Source organism: Trichechus manatus, unplaced genomic scaffold (genome assembly GCF_000243295.1).
Source record: "Trichechus manatus latirostris isolate Lorelei unplaced genomic scaffold, TriManLat1.0 scaffold00010, whole genome shotgun sequence".
Classification (NCBI taxonomy): Eukaryota; Metazoa; Chordata; class Mammalia; order Sirenia; family Trichechidae; genus Trichechus; species Trichechus manatus.
Genome location: NW_004443946.1, coordinates 4,187,733 through 4,201,307, shown reverse-complemented (window position 1 = coordinate 4,201,307; position 13,575 = coordinate 4,187,733). Strand labels below are relative to the sequence as shown.

General features: G+C 37.7%; 1 protein-coding gene across 7 annotated transcripts in view; it reads left to right on the top strand.

The window, feature by feature from the left end:
• The window catches only part of TXNDC16 (thioredoxin domain containing 16), a 119,740-nt gene extending 110,729 nt beyond the window's left edge, over positions 1-9,011 (top strand). For all 7 annotated transcript variants that reach the window (XM_023726186.1, XM_023726187.1, XM_023726188.1 and 4 more), the window contains 3 exons: positions 2,626-2,786; positions 4,986-5,176; positions 7,294-9,011. In XM_023726186.1, coding sequence (XP_023581954.1) covers positions 2,626-2,786; positions 4,986-5,176; positions 7,294-7,559 — 618 coding nt within the window. In that variant the 3' untranslated portion in view covers positions 7,560-9,011. The remainder of the gene's footprint in view (positions 1-2,625; positions 2,787-4,985; positions 5,177-7,293) is intronic.
• Positions 9,012-13,575: the final 4,564 nt, after the last annotated feature.

Genomic DNA, 13,575 nt, shown 5'->3' with positions numbered 1-13,575 from the left:
GATTTTTGTTTTCTTTATGTTGAGGTGTAATCCCTACTGAAGGCTGTAGTCTTTGATCATCTTCAGTAAGCGCTTCAAGTCCTTTTTGCTTTCAGCAAGCAAGGTTGTGTCCTCTGCATAATGCAGGTTGTTAATGAGTCTTCTCTAATCCTGATGCACCATTCTTCTTTATATAGTGCAACTTCTTGGATTATTTTCTTATTATACAGATTGAATAAGTATGGTGAAAGGATACAACCCTGACACATGCCTTTTCTGATTTTAAACCATGCAGTATCCCCTCGTTTTGTTTGAACGACTGCCTCTTGGTCTATGTATAGGTTCCATATGAGCACAATTAAGTATTCTGGAATTTCCATTCTTCGCAATGTTATCCATAATTTTTTATGATCCACACAGTTGAATGCCTTTGCATAGTCAATAAAACACAGGTAAACATCGTTCTTATATTCTCTGCTTTCAGCCATGATCCATCTGACATCAGCAGTGATATCCCTGGTTCTATGTCCTCTTCTGAATCTAGCTTGAATTTCTGGCAGTGCCCCGTCAATGTACTGTTGGAGTCGTTTTCGAATTATTTTACCCCTCTGTTTTCTTCTATGTGTTTTATGGTTTTAGTTCTTATACTTAGATCATTGGTCCGTTTTGAGTTGATTTTCATATATGGTATGAGGTATGGGTCCAACTTCATTCTTTTTCACCTAGGTAATCTAGGTGTCCCAGCACCATTTGTTGAAGAAACTATTCTTTTTCCATTGACTGAACTTGGCACTCTTTGATGACTTTTTAATTTTGATTCTCCTTAGCCTCTCAGTGGCATTCAACCCTGTTGACTACACCATTCCTTCTTAAAATTCTCTCCTCCTCTGGTTTTTGCAATTCAATCCTCTCCAGATAGTCCTTCAACCCTCTGACTACTCTTAGTCTCATTTAAGTTTCTAGAATTACATCCTCAACCCCTTTTTTGTCTTTTGGTAGTCTTTCTTTGGGAAATTTTATTAATACACGTAACTTTTACTATCAATACCAGCTTTTATTCCTAAATCTGATTTTTAAAATCTTAACTTTTCTCCTAAACTCACATATCTCTTTGCTTTTCCTTCCTGATATACATAGGAAAGAGCAGTACCTGTCATTGGTCTTTCTACGTATTCATATGCCAGTTACCCATCTTTTTATAAAGAGACATAGTCTTGTCACCCATTTGATCCAAATTCTACTCTGTATTATTGGGAGTTAGACAACCTATTAAGGCCTTTCCCCCTCTGGTTTTCCTCTTGCATGCCTAAGTCTGTAAGTGAATAATTTCATTTGCTTTCTGTAAGTGAATATGAATCAGCACAAAGCTGGTTCCTAGGAAGTGGAGGGCAGGTATATCTCAGATTTCCAGCTTCTTCATTATCTCTGACACCAGCTGCTTCCTTCCCTATGGTACTCTTTGCTGAGTAATTTGCTGCACCATCAACAAAACTCACTGACTATACTATGGTCATGTGGTTTATTAGGGTAAAGGATACAACTCAGGAGAATTCAGGGTACAAACAGGGAGGAGTAACATGATACAATTCAGGAGCAACTCAAGAGTAACATGAAGATGTTTGCACAAGGTTTGGAAAGGTCCTTGAAGCAGTGGGCATGTCTCTCCTGAGGAAGCTCTCTTTCCAGGATTCTCTCCCTCAGGAGGCTTCATTGAGCCTTAGTGTTTTGGGTTGTTATAATCCAGTCCATATAGTCATTATCGGTTACCAGGTAGGCTTATAGACTGGCTCCTAATCATTAATAAACCCTCTCGTGTGGCCAGTGTAGCCCAGCTAAGGGTTATTTCACAAAGGCCAGGGACAAAGGCCATACTACTTGAGGTAAAGTAACTCTTAACCCCACAGTCTGGCATACCTGATTTCCATTGTTTCTAGGACATTATATATGTCTTATTAGCTCTCTGTCTCTCCTCATGCTGTTCCCTGTGTTTGGAATTCCTACTCAAGCACACTTTTTTCCATATCCAAGAACCAGCTCAAATGTAGAAAAAAAATATATAAGAGAAAAGGAATAATAAATGAATAGATACATAGGGCAAGATCTGGGAGGTTTTCCAATATGGAGCTTCTATGTACCAAAAAGGGATGTGCTACCCTCTCACATGCATGGAGGTCTTTAACCAACTAGTAAGCTCAAGGAACTTCCTTGCCCAGAGATTTTATTGGGGATTTCATTACATAATGCAAAAAACTCTAGCCCCTCTCCCCTGAGGTCGGTTGGTATCATGAGGTAGTCATAAAGTATTACATGATGGGGCTTTCTGGCCCAGACAGCCCCTGCCCCAGTCATCTCATCACCCCACCTAACTGGTTAGCTGGATGTGGTCTGGAGTCCTTATCAAAGACACTTAAATTCCAAGATTTTTTTTTTAGAGATTATGTCTTAGGAATCAAGGGCAAAGACCAAATTCTTTGGGTAAAATTAATGTAAACCCCATAGTCAGTATAGTAAAATCTTCACTTAAAATGTGTTTGAATTACATTTTTACAAATTATAATTGCATGAGTGATTTGAACATTATTTTCTATTTTATGCATCATCATTCCCCATTTTTTTCTTTTTTTTTTTGTCTTTTACTTTTAACAGCCAGAAATCACTGTGGAAAATCTTCCCACTTATTTACGACTTCAGAAACCATTACTTATTTTGTTCAGTGATGGAAGCATAAATCATAAGTACGAAGAAGTAATATTGACACTGATAAAACAGAAACACTTAGATTCACTTACCCCTTGCTGGTTAAATCTGTAAGTATATTTTTAATTTTTAATATTAGAAGAGTTAAATAATAATTAGTATTACATTTTCACTAGGAAATGAAACTCTAATGCTACTTTTGAAGTTAATGTTATAGGACCAATGTATATGTCATCATGGTATTTTAGTAACTAAACTCCCTCAGATGGTCCAGGATGACCTTGTTTTAGATGGAATTCTGTTCTAAATAAAATTTTAAAAGTAGTATTTTTCTTCTGATTTTAAAAGTAATTGATGTCCACTGAGGAAAATTTGGCAAATATAGAAAAGTAAACGTTGTGATATTTTATTATTTTCCTTTAGTTCCTTTTTTTAATACTTGTATAATTTCAAATTCCAGACTATAATAGCACAGAAAAATTTTGGTGCATTTCCCAGTGCTATTCCTGGTATGTTTTCTAGATGCGTGGCTTGTGTTACATTTAATGTCTGTGAACACAGTTCGCATATACACGCTATCCCTTGTTTAGATTCATCAGATGAAACACATTTATGTTTTATCTTTTACCCATTTGGAAAATTACAAAAAATGAAGGTAGGTGGGGCATACATTTTTGCTGTGAAGAGTTTCATTAACAGCATACCTACTACCTGAGACAAAATTTTTCCAGATAATTATCACTATAGTTAGTAGGATACATAATGTGAAATATGCTGCATTAGAAAAACCAGATATCTAACTTATGAACTTAGGGTTTTCTTGTATGAAAATAATTGTTATAAGCTCTTTTGATCTAAAACTAATCTCCTCCTCCCCCTTTTTTTTGAGGAAAGAAAGGCACATTTATAAACATTAGAAACATTGATAAAATAAGCATCTTGCTTTAACATTCATAAAATGGAAGCAAAGGTTATATCTTATATAACCATTTAATTTTTTTTTTCCTTTTTTTTTTTTTATTGTACTTCAGGTGAAGGCTTACAGAACAAATAGTTTCTCATGAAACAGAAGTACACATGTTGTTTTATGACATTGGTTAACAACCCCACGACATATCAACCCTCTAACTTCTCAACCTTTTTTTTTTTTGGTGAAAATACACATAGCCAAAGATACACCATTTCAAAAATTTCTACATGCAAGGTTCAGTGACATTGACTACACTCTTTGAATTGTGCTGTTATTCTCACTTAAGATGAAGGCTCACAGAACAAATAGTTTCTCATTTAACAGTTACTACAAATGTTGCCTATGACAATGGTTAACAATCTCACAACACATCAACAGTATCCTTACTCAATCTTGGGTTCCCTATCACCAGCTTTCTTGTCCCCTTCTGCTTTCTGGCCCTTATCACTGGACTCCTGTACCTCGTTAGTCTCATTTGGTTTTACGGGGCTGTCCACTCCCAGGCTGAACAGTGAACCTCGGAGGTAACTTCACCACTGAACTAAAAGGGTGTCTGGGGGCCATACTCTCGGGGTTTCTCCAGTCTCCTTTAGGCCAGTAAATCTAGTCTCTTTTTTTGTGGGTTAGAATTATGCTTTACATCCTTTTCCAGCTCTGTCCAGAACCCTCTGTTGTGATCCTGGTCAGAGCAGTCAGTGGTGGTAGCCGGGCACCATCTAGCTGTACTGGACTCAATCCGGTGGAGGCCTTGGTAGCTGTGGTCCATTAGTCCTTCGGACTAATCTTTTCCTTGTATCCTGTTCTCTTCATTCTCCCTTGCTCCCGAAGGGATGAGACCAGTGGAGTATCTTAGATGGCCGCTCACAGGCTTTTAAGACCCCAGACACTACTCACCACGGTAGAATGTAGAGCATTGTCTTTATAGGCTGTGTCATGCCAGTTGAGCTAGATGTTCCCCGAGACCATATACCCATTTAATTTTTGAGCTGACATGTGATCAGATATTTGACTAAACTTTGGAAGGAACTTAATGACCACGTGAAGCCTAAGTTAACAAGCCTTTAGACTATACCTATTTCTATTTTTCACTTAAAACTGTCATTGGCTATCTTTTTTCCTCGTGAAAGAAACACAGGGCCCATGTTAAAAGGAAACTTTTGAAGAATCTGATTATTAAATACACAGTCATAGACTTCTTGGTTTTTAAAACATCTTTTTATAAAAACTTACACTATAAGCATGATGCTATATTTAAAGTTTAATGTTCTACAAACTATTATTTTTATTATTCTGATATAGAAAAATATTAATTAACATGTTCAATTGTTCCATTTTGTAGAAAGAATACTCCTGTGGGGAGAGGAATCCTGCAGGCATATTTTGATCCTCTGCCTCCCCTTCCACTTCTTGTTTTGGTGAATCTGCATTCAGGTGGCCAAGTATTTGCATTTCCTTCAGACCAGTCTATAACTGAACAAAATCTTTTATTGTGGCTTCAGAAATTAGAAGCAGGACTAGAAAGTTATATCAGTAAGTTTTCTGTTTTAATACACGTTGTTCTGTGTTTTGTTCCATGGATTTTAAACTTGAATCATAGATAATCAGTGCTAGAAATAATTGAATTGTAATGATGTTTTGTAAGTGTACTAATTATTGATATGCTGATAATATTGTCCATAGGTCAGTATCTGACTGTGAGGCCAGAAGTACAGGGCCTTGATCTGGGACAAGTCGCTTCCTTCTCTGGAATTTTTTTTCATTGAGACCTGGTTGCTTGTAAAGATCACCAGTGAATTTAAACATATAATTTTTGTAATTTATCCATTTTTTATTTTCTGATTGTTACAGTGGGATCATTGGCCTACCTGAGCATAAGTCCTTCATGATATTTTTATAAGACTAAAATTGTAGGTTTCACAAGACAGTTCTTGTATAGCTGTTTCATAGGCATACCATGGCCAGAGCAGAGTGCTTCTCAAACTGAGCCCCTTTTAAAACAAGGGTATGTGTGTGCTGTGGAAGTATAATGCAGTGAGCTTAAAAGTCAGAAACCTGAGCTCAGGGTCCAGCCTCTTTGATCATTGACTGTTGCCCTAGGTGAGACACTAAGCCCTTCTTAGTTTCTTCCTCTACAATTCTAAAATAGGATTAGTCCTTCCTACCCTAAATATGAAGAGCCTGCTGACACAGTGGGTAAGCACTTGGCTGCTAACTGGAAGGTTGGCAGTTCGAAACTGCCAGCCACTGCTCAGGAGAAAGGTGACAGTCTGCTTCCATAAAGATTACAGCCTTGGAAACTCTATGGGGCGGTTGTGTTCTGTCCTATAGGGTTGCTATAAGTCAGAAACGACTCGACAGCAATAGGTTTTTTGTTTAACCTGGGTCAGGTAGCACTAATCTGAAACAGCTATTGTTGGACTAGTCTAAAGTTAGGCTGCCGATGTACCAAGTACCTGGATTTTGTGTAATTGAATCTGAGTTAACCCATTGCCGTTGAGGTGATTCTGACTCATAGTGACCTTATAGGGCAAACTAAAACTGCCCCATAGGGTTTCCAAGGCTGTAAATCTTTATGGAAGCAGATTGACACATCTTCTTCCATCGAGCTGGCTGATGGGTTCGAACCACCAACCTTTTGGTTAGCAGCTGAGTGCTTAACCACTGTGCCACCAGGGCTCCCTAATCTGAGTTAAGAAACTATATATTAATAAAAACAGTACAGATACATTGCACATATACATATGCAGTGCGTTGTTTGAGCTTTAATCCAATCTAGGACATTGCAATTTATATAAACTTCCTAAGCTTTTAAAGATATTTGATTTATGAGAAATGCCCAAGTTTATGTTTTATGAACATTTATTGGTGTTTGTCTTTTTTCTTTTTTTATTCCCATGTAACAGTATATAAACTCTTTCACTGGAGTTTATTTTTACAAGGTTTACTTTGTACATTTCCTTATATAGTTTAGTTTTCAGAATAGCATTTTAAATGGACCAACTAAATTCTAAAACTGTTTTGTAAAATCTCTCTACTAAATGGAGAAAAGTTAGCTAATTTATCATATATAATGTGTGTGTGTATGTGTGTGTGTGTGTGTATATATATATATACAAATAATTGACTTTAACCAATTTTCCTATTCTAATGACCAATATTTTTAAGTACTGTTATGATTCACTTCTGTGAAATTGATTTGAAAGAAACAATCTAATCCCTATCTATGTTTAGTTGATTCCATAACAATTTTTAATTATTCCTTATCTATAATTATTTTTTACAAAATGATTTTTTTCATAAAGTATGTACAAAGGACATAAATCAAATTCTTCAAAAACAACAATATGTTTTAAAATGTAAGAAAATCCTTGTCTAAATAACACAGTAAATCAATAATGTATGCTCCAAAATTTTTTTCTGGAATGATTCGTTAAAAAAATACTGTTCTTTAAAGCAGAATAAGCAACAGATGTATCAGTTTCTTTTTGACAATGAATAAAAATAATCTTGCTTTGCTTAGGTAAGTGAAACTTATAAAGCCTTCATTCCTGCAAGTATAGTCCTTCAAAATAAAACATTTTCTGGTTTATTCGTGTGATTATTTTATAGCTGTTAATCTTTTACCCTTGATTCTGTCTTCCTTCCAGGAATTTTACCTGCTGAGGAATGGAAACCTCCTCTTCCAGCTTATGATTTTCTAAGTATGATGGATGATGCAACATCTCAGCATCCCATTAGGAAAGCTCCTAAGTGTATGAAAGAAACTGATGTGCAGGAGAATGATAAGGAACAACATGAAGATAAATCGACAGTCAGAAAAGAACCAGTTGAAACATTGAGAATAAAGCATTGGAGTAGAAGTAATTGGTTTAAAGAAGCAGAAAAATCTTTCAGGCATGAAAAAGAGTTATGATGCTCAAAAGTGAGCCGATTTCATAGGGCTTTGGGAAGCTTTCCAAAGTTTTATTGGCTTATTTGATAGGCTTAATTTATTTCTTTAAAGAATAATAATAAATACGTGAAGTTTCTAGACCAGTGCTGTCTAGTAAGAAGTATAATGCAAGCCACATGTGTAATTGAAATTTTCTAGTAGCCACATTAATAAAAAAGGTAAAAAGAAACAGGTGAAATTAATTTATTTCACCTAATAATTATACCAAAATATTATGATCTCAACATGCAATCAGTGTAAAAATTGATGAGATATTTTACACTTTTTTTTGCAATAAGTCTTCAAAATCCAGTGTATATTTTATAGGTACTGCAGCATATCAATTCAGACTTGCCACATTTCGGGTGCTCAGTAGCCACATGTGTCTAGTGACTACTGTATTGGATAGCTCAGCTCTAGACAAAAAGTGGTTTAATTAATTTAACTTAGCTCTAGCCATGATATATATTTGAATTAAGATTAAAATGTAAACTCCAGTTTAATAACAGTTAACAGTGGAGTCATACAGCTAGTAGTTGTATTTACTTTGTTGAATTCAGATGTTAAAACTGGTGTTTCTCAACCAGGGGGAGATTTTGCCCCCAGGGGACATTTGGCAATGTCTGGGGAAATTTTTGGTAGTCGTGACTAGGGGGCTGCTATTGGCATCTAGTGGGTAGAGGCGAGGGGTGCTGCTAAACATCTTGCAATGCATAGGACAGTCCACCACAACAAAAAAAGTTATCTGGTCCAAAATGTCTATAGGGCTAAGGTTGAGAAACCTCGTATTAAACTAACCTATGGCCGACTGGAATCTTTGAGTTTTCTGGTTCTGCTTAATTAACATGTTTGAGAAAAATCTTGGTTATTAAAGATAAATATTAGGTGGTCTTATCCTCATTATTAGCTGGACACAGTCTTATCTTTTCTTATAAATTTATTTTTATAGTGTTTTCAACAAGTGATGAGAAGTAATCCTAAAAAGGACTCAGAGTTCTACATGTATATATATTTAAGAGAATCTTAAAACATGCTCTTATTTCTACAGCTGATATTGCTAAATTTCACATTAAATAGTAATTAAGCATTCTGTCATCCTCACAAAAAGAGAGGCTCCCTCATAGTTATCATGTCTGAAATTTAGCCTTACAAGCTTGGGCAAATCAGTTGGTCTCCTTAGGCCATAGGGCCTCATCTATAAAATGAAAGGGCTAGACTAGTGAAAAAATTAACTTTTCATTCAAAAAGCACTCTTATTAGACTGACCTGTTTATAGCAGTTGTTTGTCTCATTTTCTTGTGTGCATTTTTTGAGATATTTGTTGAGAACATTCTTTTTGGTGCTCCACTGTATTTCTGCTTGTAATATCTACTTGGAGTATCTTGTTCTCAAAGTTTTCTCCACATATTGTTTACCTAGTACAACTTTTATAACTGGAATTAAGAAAGTCATAAATGGCTAAATTTCAATAAATGCATGTGATATAGGCCATTTTATTGTAATGTAGGCCATTTGCTACTCTAAGCATCCCCACTTCCATTTTTTCTCCTATAGCTTGTAATGCCTTAATTCAGTTCACTCTCACTTGTTTTTATTTTTAACATACGGAAGATGTGAGAGTGAACTTTAAATACAGTTTTTAGTTACATCATCAGCCTAGCCATTAGAAAATGCTAATAAACACACAAGCACATAGAAACATGGAATTGATTAGTCATTGTACCATGGCCAGCAATTTTGACAGTTATCGATATATATGTGTATTTTTAAAATAATTTTGAATAAAATGTGTGGATTTCAGGCTACTTCCAAAATCTTCCTTTGGCCTCTGTTGTGCAGTTCAACCACTTACCCTGTATCAGTTAGGGTTCTTTGGTTGCAAGTAACAGAAATTCAACTTTGTCTAACTATAACAAAATGGGAATACTAAGTAATTCACAGAATTAGAGGAAAGGTATCTGTGTAGCAGGAACTAATAGCCCAGTGGTGGATCAATTCCAGCTGTTTCTATCCTTTGTCAAAACTCAGGGAATCCTAGGAAAGTTGGTTAGGGGAAGAAGAAACACCTTAATGGGCAGCCCTAACAAGACTTCCACAGTGCCGAAGAGAAAAATCTAGCAAAAGAAATTTAGATTTTGTTCACCAGAAAAAGAGAGAACGAATTTTGGGACGTATACAAAACAGAAATAGAAAACCCATGAGCCGCTGAGACACCACTTGCTGTTCTATCTGTCCTTTGTATCCTCTTCAGGTTTTTCTGCCACATCCTCCCATCCATTTTTGAGAGTTCCAAAAGCCCTCTCTCTGCCCCCAAATGGTTCTAGTTTTCCTTTGTGTTCCCCTGATTCTCTGTAAGAGTTGATGGCCAGTGCGTATGTACATCCTGTGTAATATCTCATCCCTTGTGAATCTGACTTTTTCACCCTTTCCTTGCTTACTTATGCTAGACAGTAAACATCTTTGTTCCACTGTTTCTAGGCCTTAGGATGAAATATTCCATGGACTATCTTTAAAAATTTCTGGAATTCGTCACTCAATCTCATGCTTCTTTTAAAAACTAGTTAAATGTGTGTAAGCCCTGGTGATGTAGTGGTTAAAAGTTTAGCTGCTAACCAAAAGGTTGGCAGTTTGAATCCACTAGGCGCTCCTTGGAAACTCTACGGGGTCGCTATGAATCGGAATTGACTTAATGGCAACGGGTCTTTTTTTTTTTTTGGAAGCTGAACAGTAAGTGATACATATTAGTGTCTAGCTTTGATAATAAAATAATCAAATAGGTACACCGTGGTGGTTGCAATTCTGCTTAACATGTAGAAAGCTACAAGAGACAATTACTACCATCCTAACAAGGAAAAAAAAATGATAACTTTTCTTAAACCCATTGCAATAAACAAACAAGGGAAGTGAATTCCAAAGAATGACAAACTTCTTCAAGAGGCGACATGAAACACTGACTGTTTCACCTTTGGCAGAGAATGGGAGACTGTCATTAAAACAAGAAGAAATTATTAAGAACTAGGAAGGGTCTGAGATTTTTATCTTTCTAGCAAGTTAATAAGTTAGCTTGCTACACCCATGTTCATTGCAGCATTGTTCACAATAGCAAAAAGATGGAAACAACTTAGATGCCCATCAACAGAGGAATGGATAAACAAACTATGGTGCATACACACAATGGAGTACTATGCATCAATAAAGAACAATGATGAATCTGTGAAGCATCTCACAACATGGGTGAATATGGAGGGCATTATGTTGAGTGAAATAACTCAATCACAAAAGGACAAATATTGTATGAGACCACTACTATAAAAATTCATGAAAAGGTTTACACACAAAAACAATCTTTGATGGTTAGAAGGGAGGGGAGGGGTGGGAATGGAAAAACACTAAATAGACAATAGATAAGTGGTAACTTTGGTGAAGGGTAAGACCGTACACAATATTGGGGAAGCCAGCACAACTTGTCCAAGGCAAGGTCATGGAAGCTCCATAGACACATCCAGACTCCCTGAAGGACTGAATTGCTGGGCCGAGGGCTAGGGACTATGGCCTCAGGGAACATCTAGCTCAATTGGTATGACATAGTTTATAAAGAAAATGTTCTACATTCTACTTTGGTGAGTAGCGTCTGGGGTCTTAAAAGCTTGAAAGTGGCCATCTAAGATACTCCAATGGTCTCACTCCTTTGGGAGCAAGAGAGAATGAAGAAAACTAAAGATAGAAGGGGAAGATTAGTCCAAAGGACTAATGGACCACAGCTACCATGGCATCCGCCAGACTGAGTCTAGTACAATTAGATGGTGCCTGGCTACCACCACTGACTGCTCTGACAGGGATCACAATAGAAGGTCCCAGACAGAGCTGGAGAAAATGTAGAATAAAATTCTAACTCACAAAAAATGACCAGACTTACTGGCCTGGCAAAGACTGGAGAAACCCTGAGAGTATGGCCTCAGACACCCTTTTAGCTCAGTAATGAAGTCACTCCTGAGGTTCACCGTTCAGCCAAAGATTAGACAGACCCATAAAATGAGACTAAAGGGGCACAGCAGCCCAGGGGCAAGGACTAGAAGGCAGGAGGAGACAGGAGCTGGTAATAGGGAACCCAAGGTCAAGAAGGGAGAGTGTTGACATGTCGTGGGGTTGTTAACCAGTGTCATAAAACAATATGTGTACTAAACATTTAATGAGAAGCTAGTTCTGTAAACCTTCATCTACAGTTAAAAAAAAAATGAAAAAAAAAAGTTAGCTTGCCATAATTTCCTGAATCAGAGACAAAGGGCATTGTTATAGCAATAGCGTTAACTGGAGTTTCAGCATTTGTTCTGGTTCCCTGAGCCTCAGTCTTACAGTGCAGTATGAGGGACAGGTGATAGCTACACATGCAGTGGTTTGCATTACAGGGAGAACCCTGAGCTTAGGGAACCCAAATATTTTATAATGAGTATTAAGCATGCTTGTCCTTTGCTCTGGAAGGAGACATCTTTATTATACTAAGGAGTAAGCAGATCTGCTCTTTTCCTGTAGAAGGAGGTGCTGTTTCTCTTTTCCCATCCTTGTAAACGTCCTTGAAAAGATCCAGAAGGCAGGCAGGCAGTGTCTCTGCTTTTAAATCGTAGAAAAACATGAGAGAGAAATGGAGACTTGTTTCCTGACAGTAACTGTCTTAGTCACCTCGTGCTGCTAGAACAGAAATACCACAAATGGATGACTTTAACAAAGAGAAATTTATTCTCTCACAGTCTAGTAGGCTACAAGTCCAAATTCAGCGTGTCAGCTCCAGGGGAAGGTTTTCTTGGTTGGCTCTGGAGAAGGGTCCTTGTCATCAGTCTTCCTTGGTCTGGGAGCATCTTGGTGCAGGAACCTCAGGTCCAAAGGATGCACTGTGCTCCCAGCCCTGCTTTCTTGGTGATATGGGGTCCCCTGTCTCTCTGCTTGCTTCTCTCTTTTATATCTCAAAAGAGCTTGGCTAAAGACACTGTCTGATCTTGTAGACCTTATCAGTATAACTGCCACTAATCCATCTTATTACATCATAGTGATAGAATATACAACACATAGGGAAATCACATCAGATAATAAAAGGTAGACAATTATACAGTACTGGGAATCATGACCTAGCCAAGTTGACATATTTTTGGGCGATACAATTCAATCCATGACAGTAACCAACCAGAATTTCAAAGAATTCTTAAAGCCTAAGTGTGGGCTAGCATATTAATTTAGAATAAGTGGAAATCTCTGGCATGACAGTGGTTCATATTCTCTCAGGAGCCCCTTTGCACAACCCTCCACTGGGTGTACATGAGAAGGATTGGGGCAGGAGACTAGAAAGAAGAAACCCCTCAGTGACACAATGTAGGTGGTGACTGATCTGGTAATATTGGGGGACAGGCATGAAATGTGGCCCACTTCCTCAGCCCTTTCATACGAAGGAAAAGCTATTTGCCACTGGGGGAGAGAAACAAAAACCTTCCTGCCTTCAGGGCCCAGGCAGAAATCCACTGCTTCTAGAGGAGGAGTAAAAGCAAAATCCATTTGTTCTGGAGAGAGGCAGGAAACCTCTAGAGCTCAGGATCCTATATCAAGAACAAGCAAAGTTCTGAGGGGCAGGAAGATTTGTTCCAGAACTGTGAAAGATAGTCTTCCATGTTTGAGCTGCCATGGGGGAGGGGGAGGCAATTCCGAGAAGGCCCCACTTCAGGGCCCGGGTATGCAGGCCCTGCCTAAATCTGAGAATGGACCAAGAAAACTGAGACCCATCCCAACCCCACCCACCATGAGTTTAGTATCAATAAGCAACAGCAGTTTACCACTTTGGCAGGAGCAAGATGGTAGAGTGACACCCCTTGATGGCATAGGCAGGCAGGGACTTCTGAAGGCTGAGGGTGGAGCATGAATAATGAAAACAAAAAACAACTCTCTGGCACCCAGTCCCACTCTAAGTACATGATAACAGCAGCGTATCCCTAGAGAAACATGCATACTATAGTTC